The following is a 16,344-nucleotide window of genomic DNA, read 5'->3' as shown; positions in this document are numbered from 1 at the left end:
CAGATTCGGCTGCTTTGAACATAAAAACAGGTAGAATATTTGACTGGATATGGCCGATTTAAATGCTAAAGAGTTAGAGCAACTTCACATCTGGTAGTTTCCACTACTCCCTAGTGTTCTAAGTGACCAACAGCCTATATGATATTGGTCTGTTAAGATTTTTAAGAAAAGAATCTGGTTTGGCAAAATTACATAACTGTATAATAATTGATTTTGTAGAAATATGTCACTTATATTTCATTATTTTTAATACAAATCAAAATTGTGTTTTCTATGCAATTTAAACAATGTGTTATAATACATTACAACTTCCAGAAGTTGTTTCATCAAAGTAAAATTTTCTTCCTGTTGTGCTTTGCTTTTGTACCAATTGGCACTGGTGCAACAGAATCTAATTAAATAACTGAAGTAATACCAGTCCTACCTGGTCTTAGAAACTAACCCTGGCAAAGAGTTTTTCCTGCTTTTATAACCCTTTAACCGCAAAATAAACTTTTATAGTTACTCCAGTAATGATGTTGAATATCTACCAAAAATCAAACCAAAAAATTAGAATTGGCAATTTTTCTGCAAGTCATGTTTGCCTCAGTAAACTTGACATATCCCAACAGGAAATAATTTCAAACATGACTTTCCTCAACAAGAGATAGATTTATATATAAACTGATTTCCGCAGTTAAGGGAAATGAAATTTTGAATGGATATATCTGCTTTCTGCAGTAAAAGGGGTTATCACTTTGCTAACGATGCTTTTATCTACAACTGGTCCTTTCTGATTTTGATTTGTACTCTCGTTCATATTCCTCAATGAATGGCTTTCGTGACATTTTTATGCTTCTTTATTTTTTCTCTTCATTGATGAATTAAAAGTGCTTGAGTCATTTCAGATGCAGTACTCTGCAAAGATGATCCAACTAATAGACTTCTTAGACATTTCATTCCTTCTTATCCTCAAGACATAAGCCATCAGTAAATGTCAGCTCTCTTTCTTAACCAGGTTAAATAAATCTGGTGCCTTGCTACTTGTATTACACACTGCTACCCACTTTCTTTTATGCATCTTGTTAAATCTAAGAGATGTCCAATTATGTTACCTATTGCATGGCTGGGGACCCTGCTTCAGCTACTTGTGATCTATAACAGGTCGTACCTTAAATGAGGGCATGTGGTTTAGTGGTTAGGGCACTCAGCTCTTGATTGTAAGGTTGTGAGTTTGATTCCTGGTGTTGTGTCATGTCCTTGAACAAGACACTTTATTTCACATTGTTCCCATCCACTCAGCTAGCAAAAATGAGTTGTACCTGTATTTCAAAGGGTTAGCCTTGTCACATTCTGTGTCATGAGGAATCTCCTTGAGAACTATGTTAAGGATACATGTGCCTGTGGAGTGCACAGCCACATGCATGTTAATTTCACAAGCAAGCTGTTCTATTGAATGGAAAAAACTGAAACACTTGCTGTCGTAACTGACAGAGTGCCAGTAAAGTACCTCAGGAAAATCTAGCTGTCCTTTCCCGCTGTTACAGTAATATACTCCCTCTTCATTTCCTAATACATTTGAAAGTTAGTTAAATGTTTATTCCTCAGAAACCACCCACTAAGAAAAGAATGACTTCAGTGATTTACAACTATTTCCAATAAGAAAACCTGTCAATTCAAATCACTACTGACATGTAAAATAGACAACACTGAATGTCAGTAATTATTGATAAAATATGTTTCACAAATAGATGTACAAAAATTGTGTTATACTTTAGTTAGATATTTTAACCCTATATTACATGGTGGTAGCACTAAGCTTAGCACTACCACTTCGTAATTTGTTAATGGTGAGCCACCGGTTAGTGCTACCAGTCTTTGTACAATGACTGGAATATTGTAAGAGAGACAATCACTCTTATCCGCTCGCAGTGCACCCTGTCCAGTTTCTGTGACTGAAGAGGAGACAACCACTCTAAAATGCTTGCATCTCAGTCTGCAAGCTGATTTTGATGTATTTACATCATTTGTCTACAAGAAATTTTCTCCATGACAAAACACAGTGCCCCGTCTAACCCTATAATGCCTCATGTTAATTCTTGATACTTCGACTACTATAACAGAAAGAAAATTTACATTGAACAACAAATATTTTATATAAATATTTATAATAGTTAAGAGCCACAGTAACTTTTACAGTCATGCTTTAAGATTTATGAATTATTTTGTTCACCATAATGATAATTTAGGTGCTATAGGGTGAAAAGAATATTTCTGTTTTAGAACTTTAGAACAAAATGATATAAAAGTATAGACAAGTATTAAAACATATTTGCAATAAAGTTAGCATATTTCCTTGTCTATTTGAAAGGTTATGTTTATACTATTGACGTGTGGAAAAAGCAATATTAGCAGTAGATTAAGTGGTATTTAGAAGAGTAGAAATATCAATGAATGACCAAGTCTGAATTAATAGATGTTCTTCTCAAACAACTTGGCATCAAAACCAAAGAGAAAGTGATGATGATGATGAATAAAGAACTAACCATGCAATGAAGCAAGCAAAAAATAAAATAAAATAAAATAAAAATGACATTCAACAACCAATATGTCAGAAGTAATTCACAACTCAGTAATAGTAGATATGTTGTAGTAAATGTGAGATCAAAATGTAAATATCAAAAATGTTGATCTGAAGGTCAACTTGCTTTCAGTTTACAAAGAAACAACTACTAAATATTGATTAGCTGAAAATACTGTTTATTGCTTCATAGGAAAATTCATTTGTAATACACAAGTATATTTGTATGAACCATCATCTGCTAATTATAATAATTTATTTGATTTCATTTTAATTTCTAAATTCTGACAGTTACAGAAACTTTGACAAACATGTAGAATTTACTCTACAATTATTTTAATTTTTTTTAGATTATTCAAAAACCGAAAAGTAAAATTAAATAAAAGATGATATTCTGTGTTCTTAGATTAAGTCAGATTTAATTAAACCTCTCTTAAAGAACAAACAGATGGTCTGATTCAAATAGCTCTCAAATCTAATTAATTTTTTTTTTGTTCTATTTCAAATTATGAATAGACATATAATTCATATGCTGAATAAATCTTAAAAGCTTTCAAGAAATAAAGTAAATATATTGGCTTTTTGTAATCACTGAATTTTAAGATTTTTCATATCTGAGAAAAACATTTGTAATAAAATTCTCTTTAGGAAAGGCTTTACACTACATAATATCAAAGGTTCCTAAACTTATACCTTAGACACATTGATTTACCTTTAACAGTATGCAACAAAGACTTTTGGAGAAATTTGCAGATTTGACCATATTGCCATACTTTTGTTAGAAAAATGAAACTTGTTATAAATTTATAAACACAGGCACTGGTGTGGCTGTGTGGCAGGATGCTTGCTTCCCAGTCACATGGTTCTAGGGTGGGGACACAAACATACAATACAAACACAAAGATACATATAAAAACAAATATATAAATATACAATAGGCTTCTTTCAGTTTTCATCTACCAAATCCACTCACAAGGTTTTGGTTGGCCCAGAGTTATAGTAGAAGACATTTGCCCAAGGTCCTGCACAGTGGTACTGAACCAAAGACCATACAGTTGGAAAACATTCTTCTTAACCACACACCCATACTTCTACTTGAATTCCATTATTATTTGGAATTTCAAATAAGAGTTACTAGATATGTTTATCTCTTAACACGTATAATGTAATCCTTAAATAACATGCCAAATATAATGAAAGCATGCAGGGAAAAGTATTAATAAAAATCTAACTGCAAGGAATATCTTTGTTTTAATTCTTGTCAGATTTATCCATTAAAGACCATCAATAAATTGTTCATTTCAAGAGAAGGGCAAATGAGAATTTGTAGTCTTAAAGTACTTTAATAGACACAATGATAAGGTTTAGAATAAATGCGAACATTTAACCATTTAACATAGCATTTATATAACACACTCATATATGTATATAAATACATACACATATATACTCGTGTATTTAATGGATTGAGTATCACTAAACTTATAGGTTTTATTTAAAAAAATAACTTCAATATAAAAACCTAATACCCATTGAATATTGCAACATTAGAGAATATTTTAATCAATAACTCTAATAGTACATGTTGTTATTCAATATTGAGCTACTCGTGTTATTAATGATTAGATTAAGAAGAAAAAATAATTCTTTATTTCCTCACAGAAATGGAAAACCAAATGAGGTTTGAAGTTAAATGAGAGAAAATATTAAACAAATATTGCCATTTATTTTGTTACAATATTTATATACAATACAATCATAAATTATGAAATTAAGTAGACTGTATATTTGTTGTTCAAAGCATATTTTATATTAGGGTATATGAGGTATTTTGTGAGTAATAAGCATCATTAGCTAGTAGGAACTTACAAAAATGGTCAGCTTTAAGATCATACATATGTCAAGAAGACCCATACTCCAAAACAAAAGTGTTAAGACCAATCCTTCTGGTTGTGTAAAGCACTCATGGTGGTGCCACATAAAAACACCCATGTGGTGACATAAAAGCACCAGTGCAGCACCACATAAAAGTGTTCATGAGACAACATGTAAAAGCATCCAGCACACTCTGTAAAGTGGTTGATGCTAGGAAGGGCATCCAGCTGTAGAATCCATGCCAAATCAGTCTGGTGCAGCTTCCTAGCTTGCCAGCTCTGGTCACATTGTCCAACTCATGCCAGCATGGACAACAGACATTAAATGAAGATGATGATGGTGATCAACACTAAACATGTTCAATTGATTCCAGTTTTAAAAGGCACTCCAACAGTTAATACTTAAAATCAACTAATGGAATACGTTAATGATATTGAACCAATTACTGCTACTTTTGTCTTTATCTTATCACAGACAGCATTGTATAGGGCTCTACAAATATCAGAACACTGATTCATGAATGGGACAGAACATGAAACTATGTAGTTGGGAAGGAAAATTCTTACCCGCACAACTACACCTATGCTAACAATAACCTATAAATAAAAATACTACCAAAATATTGAAACATTTTAGACTGCGATAAAACCACTCTCCATGCGCAAGTTCAACAATCGCTGTTAAATCTGTGCCAACAGAAATTTCCAAAGATAAAGCATAAAGTACTTCCATTTAAAGTAATAAACATTAAATGTAGTTGTCTGTAATTTAGAAAATGTGTGGTAGGAATGTTGATAACTAATTTGATAGAAAGATAAAATTTATATCAATATATACAAAATACAGAACCATGCTGATATCATCTTTCGTGAACGACTAACTTAAAAAACCACAATGTAAACATTCATCATTATCATTTATCCTCATTTATTTCCTACATTTCCAGGCTTGCATGGGTTAGACAAAATTCATTGAAGCAATTTGAAATAAAAATTTCTGGGGTTCACTATTCATGTAGTCTATTAAAACCTTTCACACTACCTCAGTTTCTCATCATTATTTTCATTGTATCTTTTTTGTCCTTTTTCTATATTTCCCATCATTCTTTCTTCATTTTCCAATTCTGTCATCTTTCATTCTCAGCTTTTGGTTTCCCCAATTATCACTTCTTTCTACCTGTTCATTCCTCCCAACTTAGCTTAACACAGCGTCCCATTTCTCTCTGACACCCCCTCTTCACCATCCTGCTAATGGCATGACCCTGTTGTCTCTCAGTACTATAGTTACATGATCTTCCTGTTGCCAACCCTCATTCATTTCTAAACAAACATAATGATATTTCCTTATAGCTAGACATGTTTCACAGAAGACTGGAAATCAAGGACAACACTTGCATGATGAAAACACATAATTCATAGGTTCAGGTGTGACTGTGTGGTAAGAAGCTTGCTTTCCAACCACATGGCTCCAGGTTCAGTCCCACTGCATGGTACCTTCTACTATAGTCTCAGGCCAACAAAAGCTTTGTGAGTGAATTTGATAGGTGGAAACTGAAAGAAGTCTGTCATAAATATATATATATATATATATATATATATGTGTGTGTGTGTGTGTGTCTGGGTTTTTTCCTCTCACCATTACTTGGCAACCGATGTTGGTGTGTTTACATCCCCCTGACTTAGCGGTTTGGCAAAAGAGACCAATATAATAAGTACTAGGCTTACAAAGAATAAGTCCTGGGGTCGATTTCTTTGACTAAAAACCCTTTTAAGGCAGAGCTCCAGCATGGCCACAGTCAAATGATTGAAACAAGTAAAAGGGCTTCTTTTAGTTTCCTTCTACAAAATCCTGAGGCTATAGTAGAAGACATTTGCCTAAGGTGCTATGTGGTGGGACTGAACCCAGAACCAAGTGGTTGGGAAGCAAACTTCTAACCACACAGCCACTTCTGTGCCTATACAATTTCATTTGGTAAATATATAAAATAATGATTACAGAGTTTGAAAAATCAGGCAAATGATTGGACTTGGGAATTTACTAAGTAATTAATTTCTTAGAAAGTGTGCAATTTAATCGAAATATACGAGAGCAGACACAGGCTCCATTATGCTTGTTTTGACAAACATGTTATTTGCCATTAAATGACTGTTAGTTGTTATAACAGTATTTGAGAAATTGAGTCTTGTTTTAATAAGATACAACATCACCTATACAATATTAAATAAAATAGCTGATCTTTATGATACAATGTAAACAAAGCTTAATCAAAATGACAGGTTACTTGTCAGTGGCAGATAACTCTGAAATATGTTTGGTATATTTTGCCAGTAAATTTTGATGAACCCTTGTCTCTTGTAGTTTGATAGTCTGCTTATATAAATGAATAAATAAATCTTACCACAGGAGGTTGATTACTTCATCAACTGATTTATCAGACTGGCTGTCCAAATGCCATTTACTGTTTATTGTGTAATGTTCATAAAAAGACTCCCTTACTAAGAAAATCTCTCAAAATCTATTATAAATATGAATTCCTCTGTTATAATGAACAAAAGATAAAACATTTAAAAAAAAATATAACAAGGAATATAGTTTTGATAATTATTGTTTTATCATTTAAAAAAAAAAGATTTAGTTCTGAGAATAATGGCAATGTCCCTAATCTTTTGAATGATCTGCAAGACTGGTGGCATAAAAAGGAAGAACCGACAATAAAAAACAACCCATTAACCCTTTTGTTTCCATATTTCTGTTGAGACGCACTATGTGTCTTTCAATTAATTCTAAATATAACAAAGAATTTAGAAAAACAACTCAGTTATCATTAAGCTAGTGTTTTAGGAACATAAATTGTGATTAAGGTTTGGTGGGGGATTTTGATTCAGAACTTTTGAAAACAAGCCATTTGTACTACAGAGCCAGAGGCGGTTTCAGGCGGGTTGGTATCAAAAGAGTTAAGCCATTGAATTATCTTCAAACCACAAACCTTGTCTAACTGACTGCAACAGTGGAGATTCTACTGAAAGACCATAGTTGCCAAGTGAAAGTGTTAAGTTATTTCAGTATCAATCAAGTGTTGATCTAAGACAAAAACCAGTTAAATTATGTTATAGGGTGACAGCAACAGTTAGTTGTTACTTTATCACCTTGTTACTGTTTTCTATAGGTACTTTGTAGATTCTTTAAAATGCTTAAAGAGAATATAAATAAACACAGCTGAATCAAGTAACACAGATGAAAGACACCTGTTATGATGGTGTGGGAAAGGTTTCATAAGGACAAAACTAATAGAAAGTAAAAATATAATTGGTAGGAAACGAGATGTTAAGTTTCACACATCTATATCAACATTGGAGAGAGAATCATTGTTATCAGAGACTCTAAGACTAGATGAAGTAAAACAGTTTAGGTAATTGCATCAATACGGTGTAAAAATCAATAGTAAGTATTTTAGGTTTAATTCTAAATTCAAGATAACTGAAGCCAATGTTAATAATATTTCATTCTCATTACTATGGTTAGGATGTGAAAGAGATAATATTAAGAAAAGAAAAGAGTGACATTCAGTCAAAGGTTAATGACATACAGCTAATATTAATTTTCATAGCCAATCTGATAACAATGATTTTCTCTCCAATGGTACTCGGTGAGAAATAAACTCCACTATAAACAAATTAGTCAGTATAATTATACATTGTTATATTCTGCAATGTAATATAATTCACTCCTAAGACAAAAGAGAGTGACAATAGATCAATTATAACATCATAATATTTTATTAATTAGACAAACAGATATGAGGGCTTACTTTACTAGTCATCAATCCTCGAGGGTCACAGGAATAAATATCAGTAATATATTGATATCATAACTTTCTGAAAATTATTTTATTTCCAAACATGAAAACAATAATGCACTTATTAATGGGGTTTCCCCCCCCCCCCCTGAATTACATTTTTTTTTTTTTGTTTTTTTTTTTTTGTTTGTAATAAGATATTATTTGATAAACATATTTCTCAACATAACTATAAAAATAAGCCCCAAAGAATAATTCTTTACTATGGTTCTAAAAATCAGAAACTAATTCATTGAAAAGTGGTGTTAATGAGAGTTTTATGTTATCATTCAAGTAACTGTGTTGGATTTTATTTCAGTTTAAACTAATATATTCTATGTGCTGAATTGGATTTAATCAGACAGTTCAAACTTTACCATTTCTCCCTTACCATCTTTCTAAGAGTTTTAAAGTGTTGCTATTATTGATATAAAACTAACCATTATATCTATATTGCTGTTTAACAAATATGAGCCAGCTTTGAAGCTTGCCGTTTTTATTCTGTTAATCTGTCTACACCAGACAGAAGTGATATTATACAATGGCTGCAAATTACTGGGGGGGGGGGGATAACAAGAAAAAGACAACAAAAACAACAACAAAAAAAAAAACATGGAAATTGGTTTTAGGATTCTGATTTATACCCATGTGACATTTATCAAAGTGAAATTGTGATAGAGAACAAATAAGAATAATGTTAAAAAAAAAAGAGTGAGAAAACTTGATTTATGTAGTAAATAATAATAATAATAATAATAGTAGTAGTAATAGTAGTAGAGGATGGTAACTGATATTTTAATAGTAAGTCAATATGAAGTAGTCTGTTGCGTGGACCATGTTGTAATTTGAGAAAAACAAGAATCTGATAGGAAACATTACTTACGATATTTAACAAATCTTGTACTTACCTGAAAGAAGAACAGAAAAAGGAAGAAATTAATTATTTTTACTAAATCGATCAGGGTTTTTTTTTTTCTTAATTATATTCAAGGTATATTTCTTAAACCGCCATTGAGAATACAGCATATATATTTTACAGTAATATCAATGTAGAGATTTAATAAACAACATTTATTTTTAAAGTGGTAATTGCATCAAAATAGCTACTATTAGAAACGGCACAAATAACATTCTTTATAACAAACAAGCACCAACAAGAGAAGTCTTTTAATTTTATTTCCATGGCCATACTGAACTTATATAAATATGAACAGGAATAAACATTCACAGTACATGAAATGAAGAAAATTACTTTTTTATTTTAATTTTTTTTTTCTATTTTGTTAGCAGTGAGTGATATATGTCTTGTGTGTTTAAAAGAGAATCATTGTTCAATAAGTGTAAAGAATAATAGAGAGTAGTGAAAGATCAAAGAATTTATAACAGAACTAGTGAATTAAAGTCTTGAAGCAGAAATGATACACACACACATGCATATATATATATATATATATATATATATATATATATATATCATAGTCTCATTGATTTCTGAAGAATTGCAAAGATAATTCTCGGAAGATTTACTGAGCATTTAGTATTAGTATTTTATCATTTGAAATATTCATATAAATCTAAGTATATAACTAGATTTGAATATGCCTCTCATCGCTATGTCTAAAAAGTAGAATACAGAGAGAACCAATTGCAGCTGATGCTAGACTGCTTTAACTAAAGCAGAATATTGTAGTTGAATAATATCTTAGATTGGCAGGAAACTTCTTAGATGTGAAGATGAACAATGACAAAGTTTGTTGTTGTTATGCTTATGTACCTCAGGTGTATTTGTGATAGAAGACAAACAAATTCTATCGGAAATAACTCTTTGGTAATGAAATTATTTTAAGAACTCTTTCACCTTACACAAAGAGACAACCTCTAGCTGGTCACTAAACCTGCTAAAAATAGCTCCCTAGTTCAAATTACAATATACCATCTGGCAAAGGGACACTGAATAAAGTAATTTTGGATGAGAAATGGCTAAAAGAAGGATGGAGTAGTCATGACTGCTATATCTCAGTCAAGTCTGACCTTGTTATTTAACAACAAACTTACACAAGGTGTAGGTATGGTAAGAAGTTTGCTATTTAACTGCATGGTTCCGGGTTCAGTCCCACTGCATGGCACCTTGGGCAAATGTCTTCTACTATAGCTCCAGGCCAACCAAAGCCTGGTGAATGGATTTGATAGGTAAATGGAAAATGAAAGAAGCCTGTCATGTGTGTGTGTCTTAGTGTTTATGCTTGTCCTCCACCACTTGACAAGTGTTGGTTTGTTTACATCCCTATAACTTAGTCGTTTGACAAAAGAGACTAACAGAATAAGCACCAGGCTTTAAAAATAATTACTGTGGTCTATTCATATGACTAGAATCTTGAAGGTTTCCATCTACCAAATCCACTCAGAGGGCTTTGGTTGGCCTGAGAGTAGAAGACATTTGTCCAAAGTGCCATGCAGAGGGACTGAACCCAGGACCATGTCAACCATATCAAACCTGGAACCATATCAAACAGCCATGCCTGTGTAACTCTAATTCTCTATAAACAAGAAGTTCATAAGGGCCAATTGCCAAGTATGATAACCAACTTATAACACAGTATATTGAAATAAGCCGCAGAAACTGGTACTGCAAAACAAAGCAAGCAACAAAAAAAAAAAAAAGAGAGGAAACTGTTCAACTAATCAATGATGGTTAATTACAGAAAAGTATTATATTAAACAGAGATTTAAACCTAAAAGTAATTTCCCCGAATAATATATTAAGTACAAAGAATACAACACAATGGCAATGTAAATATACAATTGAACTCATATAAGTGGCAGAAACATATATGAGAATTGGCCACCATAATTAGAAAGAGATTTATTTTCAAATAGAAATATAGCCACTCATAAGTAATATGGTCAACAATATGCCCGATGGAAGAATAGAAATCAAAATAATCATGATAAATGGTTTAATCATTGAAATTTTGAGTCAGTGAAGTGTGCTTTTATAACAGACCTGCAATTGTAATTGATATATATATATATATATATATATATATATATTCTCTGCTTAGTAGACATGTTATTTTTAGTTAATAACCACAAAAGCAAATTTGAAATGAAATGTGAGTTAACAGGCACTTTCTGTTAGAAAAGAAAGTTCAACAATTCATATAACTTCTGATGAAAATGCTTTAGAAATGCTAAAAGAAAACAGTTGTGTGAAATTTAATGAACTGAAAAGAAAATTTTGGCCAATGGAAAAGGAATTTTATGAGAAATAATGAAAATAAATAGGAATGGTAATAATAGCACATATTAAAAATATATTTCATGAATGAATGTTTATAACTGCTCCATCTATAATTATAAGAATAAAAGAAATTCAACAAAGTATGGTCCCCCTACCAACTCTAAGAGGACAGCAACTCCAAATAGGAACTGACTTGAATCATGATGACCCATCCCACTCATGCTAGTATGGAAAGCAGACTTAAGATGAAGATGATGCATTGCACAACTGTTGAAGAATTAAAGATTCTGGCCCAAAATATCAGTAGTTCAAGCAAAACTTTTCTTAGCTGTCCATATTTTTCATCTAGCATTCAGTAAAGAGTATACTGACCTAACTGTGTCTAAGACTAAATAAGAACAAGTTTTACTTCATAATTAAGCAGAGGAGAAAGTAATATTAAAGTAGACAGTGATAGATATGTACTGGTAAGGAGACTGAATAATGAAAGTAGCATGTGTGATATGATGAGACAGCAATAAGGATGGATGTGTGATATGAAGAGAGTGGTGGAAAGCCATAAAGATGACATATAGTAAAAGTGGTGGATGTCAATAAAGGACAAGGGGATGGGAGAGTAATGTCTGGCAGCAAAAAAAAAAAAAGGAAGAAAATGACAAAAAGGGGTAATGAATATGGAGAAACTCAACAAATATGTAAGTGCATGTGTGTGTATGTGTGCACGCATGTATTCTCATCCAAACTGGAGATGAGTACATTCTCATGTGATATGCTTCAACAACTGTAAAGAATGTCTCACATGAAACTGTTGGTAGCCTCATTAACCGGCAAATAAAGACCATTTATCCACCAATGTAGTGTTGAGCACTCATTCTCATTGTTTGATATTAACGTATATAATGTGTGTATACATATATATATATATATATATATATATATATATAGGTATGGTGATGTATACAGGGAAACTAGAACTAAAACATGAGCATATAGACATTCCTTTATTAGTAAGTACCAATGGATGAAACTCACAACCTTTGAGTCACTCTGTAACTTTTGTTGATTATTAATATGAAATGAGTGTGAATATATGTGTTAGCAGTTTGGGACAAAAGATTAAGTTTGATGAGTTGTTAAATAAAAAAAAAAAAATTTAATAAATTCAATCCTCATTCTTAAGCCTAAAATGTAATTACTATCATGGTCACCTGCCTGACAAGCAATATACAGAAGTCTGCAATTTGCCAGTCAGTGTACCCTGTTTCAATTTCAAATTGTTACTTCGAAAGAGGTATTTAATATGGATTTTGTTAAAATACTAGTTGTTAATTTGTAAGAAATTCTATATAATAGCAATTCTGTTGCAGTTCATAAATCCACTTATAAACTTTAGACCAACAAATGAAAATGTCCAGCTGCAAACTAGAACATTTTCACAGAGCAAGAAAAACATTATTAATCTGGCTATATTCAATTGTTGAAGATCTATTGCATTGTGTACAGATTGTAACTAATTTTACGAAGGAAGAAAACCTATGAATAAATATTTTAATAATATTCCACTGAGAAAACATTAATGCTGTGAAAAACTTTGTGATGTTTTTAATTTAAATAGAGAAAGAATAGCGGTATTCAGACATGAGTCAATCAGATTTAGTGTCCGACTATGGCTATTTTCTGAATCAATAAACCCTATTCATAAGACATGTTGATATATTCAGACGAGTCAATTATTGTTTTGACAGACAAAGGAAAGTTTATTTATATAAAAAAGAATTTTAATAAAGCTCAGCCTAAAGGAAACTAAAAATTGTTCAAGTTGTAATAGATTGTAACTATTAATACATAACATCAACACAGACAGCCTTTAACTAAGTTTTAATTCCTTGGAATTTTATTGGAAGACAAAAAAAATTGCTCATAAATTACATGTAGATTTTCTGACATATTGTCAATTGTTATACAATGTAACAACATATATATATATATATATATACACACACACACACACACATACATACACAGATATGTATATATACACGTTTTCATTTGTTTTTGTGAAATTCTCCATTATGTTTACATCAAATTTTTCAATTCAACCCTTGAAATATATATATATATATATATATACACAGACACACGCTCACACACATACATACACCATGTGTTGTGATTAATAAAAATTTTCAGATCTTCAATATATATATATATATATGGGGTTGTACTGTAGAATGAATAGTAAGTGTATGTTGTATATATAGTAAAGAATATGTGACATTTGTCTTGTATGTTATAGGAGCACACTGTATGTATGTATGTATGTGTATATTGGGTGAAAGTAAGTAAGGCTGTGTCGATAAGAAGTTAACTTTTCAACTACATGGTTTCAAGTTCAGTTCTACCATGTGACTTGGGCATTTGTCTTCACACACAGCCTCAAGTTTACCAAAACCTTGTGAGTGAAATTTGGTTGATAGAAGTTGTTGAAATCTGTTGAGAAAGTTAATTTTTTTCTTGGACTTAATCCATTGCCAGGTTTGACATCACTACTTGGCCCTTAGATACCTTTAGCAGGATCCTCTATCAAAAGTATTCAAATTATGTCTCCTGAAGATAACTGCACCTTCAGTCACTAATAAAAACAAACAATTTTTTTCTAATCTATTTCACTTTAACACACTTTATGTGTATTTTACTGAAAATCACAGTAAATTAGAACAGGATATCAAACACTTGGCAACTTTAGTCAATTTAAGAACTAAAGTTATGCTTTAACATAGTGGTTCTCAACCATTTTTTGCCTCTAGATCCCTGTGATTCCTATTTCACTTGAGTGAACTCTCATAACCACTCCATGTTTAAAAAATCCTATTATATCCTTTATAATTAAATATTATTAGGAATTGTATTTAAAAGTTGTTAAAATATTTTGTATATTGTAGAAGTATTAGGTTGAGGAATAATTCATGAGCTTTTTTTTTTTTTTCAAACTTAAAAATGCATACAGAAATAAAATACACTGATAAAATGTTTTGTTATTTAAAAGAGAATTTTTTGCTCTATAAGATGATGTTTTGATTTTTTAATTTTATTGATTTTTGTGTATTTTCAGATCATTAAAATGGAATGTCAAGTAGACAAAACAGCATTTTCAACACCATTTGCTTTTTGCATTTAAACATGGTGTTAAGGCCGCTGAAGCTGCTCATGAGATTTGTGCTGTGTATGGAGAAGGAGCAATGTCTCAAAGTACTGCCTGCTGTAGGATGGATCACACACTGGTTGACCAATTGAGTTCGATGAAGAGCAATTGAATCAACTTCTTCACGAAAATCCACATCAAACGACCAGAGAATTAGTGTAGCAGATGGATTGTGATAAAAAAAAAAACTGTGATGAACCACCTTTACTCAATGGGCAAGGTTTACAAACTTGGCACTTGGGTGCCACACACTTTGAGCGAAAACAACAAAAATCAATGCTCCACAATCGCCACCAGTTTACTTGCTCAACATTGATCAACACATGGCCATAAACAGCGCTTTTTTACTGCATTGTCACTGGTGATGAAACTGGTGCCCTTATGTCAATATGAAACCCAGAACTATGTGGATGGGATGCAAGCTTCTTATCTCACAACCATACCTGTAGCGCCTTACTACACACAAATACACACACATACACACACGATAAGCTTCAGTTCCCTTCTGTCAACCAAATCCACTCACAGAGCTTTGGTCTGCCTGAGGCTATGGTAGAATACACTTGTGAAAGGTGCCATGCAGGGGAGTGAACCCTTACCTATGTGGTTGGGAAGCAAATTTCTTATCACACAGTCATACCTTTAGTTATACAAATGCCACTTTATTTATTTCAATATCTCACTTTATAGTAATTATACATTCTTATTAGCATGCTATATAATATTGTGCTAACAAAGTAGCTTCTATTGGGTCACTTAAAGTGCTAGAAAGTGAAACAGAATCTCTCTTGAATGACACTCTAATGTCTTACAAAAGGAAGGACTCATTAAACACTATAGTACCTCTAAACAACAAGACAGGATGGTGATGGCAACAATGCCTTTCATTATAGGTCTGCTTAATCAATAAACCAACATATTAAAATGAATTTGTGCAGTAGTAATAAAACATGAACATTTGGCTTTTATCTAAGATCTTTCATCTTATATTAACCATTGTATGGGAGTTCATACATACATGTACACACTATAACAACAAGGTGCATTTGTTGTTTGTATCATGGCATATGATCAAAAATATACAGTGAAATGCTGGTAGGAAAAATATTTTGAAATATACTTGGATATTATATGAATCAACTGCAAAGCTAAAATATGTCTTTGATGTGATTCTGCTAAAGAACTAAGTTATAAATAGTTCAATAAAATACTCTACATTTATGTGAGTGAAGAAAGCCAGGATTAAACCACTCTTCAAAGAAACACTCATTTCAGATAATTGTTTAATATTTTACAACTTTCATCTTAATTCTCAAAATCTTAATATCAAAATTTGGTTATAACCTTGCTAAGTTCCAAATGTTAATAATTGAAACTGATTTGTATTCTATATAGTGAAAGTGTGTGTGTATGTGTGTGCATGTATGCTATGTTCAAAGATAAAATTCTAAGTAGCAAAAAAAGATTTGTTCATGGTTATGGTGTTAGTTTATGACACCCTCTATCACGAAGTAACAAAAATATAACAGAAAAAAATATACATCTGTATGGATAGTATCATCAACAGAAGCCTTAACAGTATAGTATAGTATAGGTTTTAATTTGCTTTATATATATATATATATATATAT

The 16,344-nt window shown here is 31.6% G+C and overlaps 1 protein-coding gene across 4 annotated transcripts in view; it reads right to left on the bottom strand.

Moving 5' to 3' along the window:
• Positions 1-16,344, bottom strand: part of LOC106873040 (uncharacterized) — a 526,342-nt gene that overhangs the window by 143,621 nt on the left and 366,377 nt on the right. For 2 of the 4 annotated variants that reach the window (XM_089340317.1, XM_089340318.1), the window contains one exon: positions 9,154-9,178. The exons of the other annotated variants lie outside the window; for them this stretch is intronic. In XM_089340317.1, coding sequence (XP_089196443.1) covers positions 9,154-9,178 — 25 coding nt within the window. The remainder of the gene's footprint in view (positions 1-9,153; positions 9,179-16,344) is intronic. 4 annotated transcript variants of the gene reach the window in all.

Source organism: Octopus bimaculoides, chromosome 23 (genome assembly GCF_046866305.1).
Source record: "Octopus bimaculoides isolate indiv1 chromosome 23, ASM4686630v1, whole genome shotgun sequence".
Classification (NCBI taxonomy): Eukaryota; Metazoa; Mollusca; class Cephalopoda; order Octopoda; family Octopodidae; genus Octopus; species Octopus bimaculoides.
This window is presented reverse-complemented; position numbering and strand designations above follow the sequence as displayed.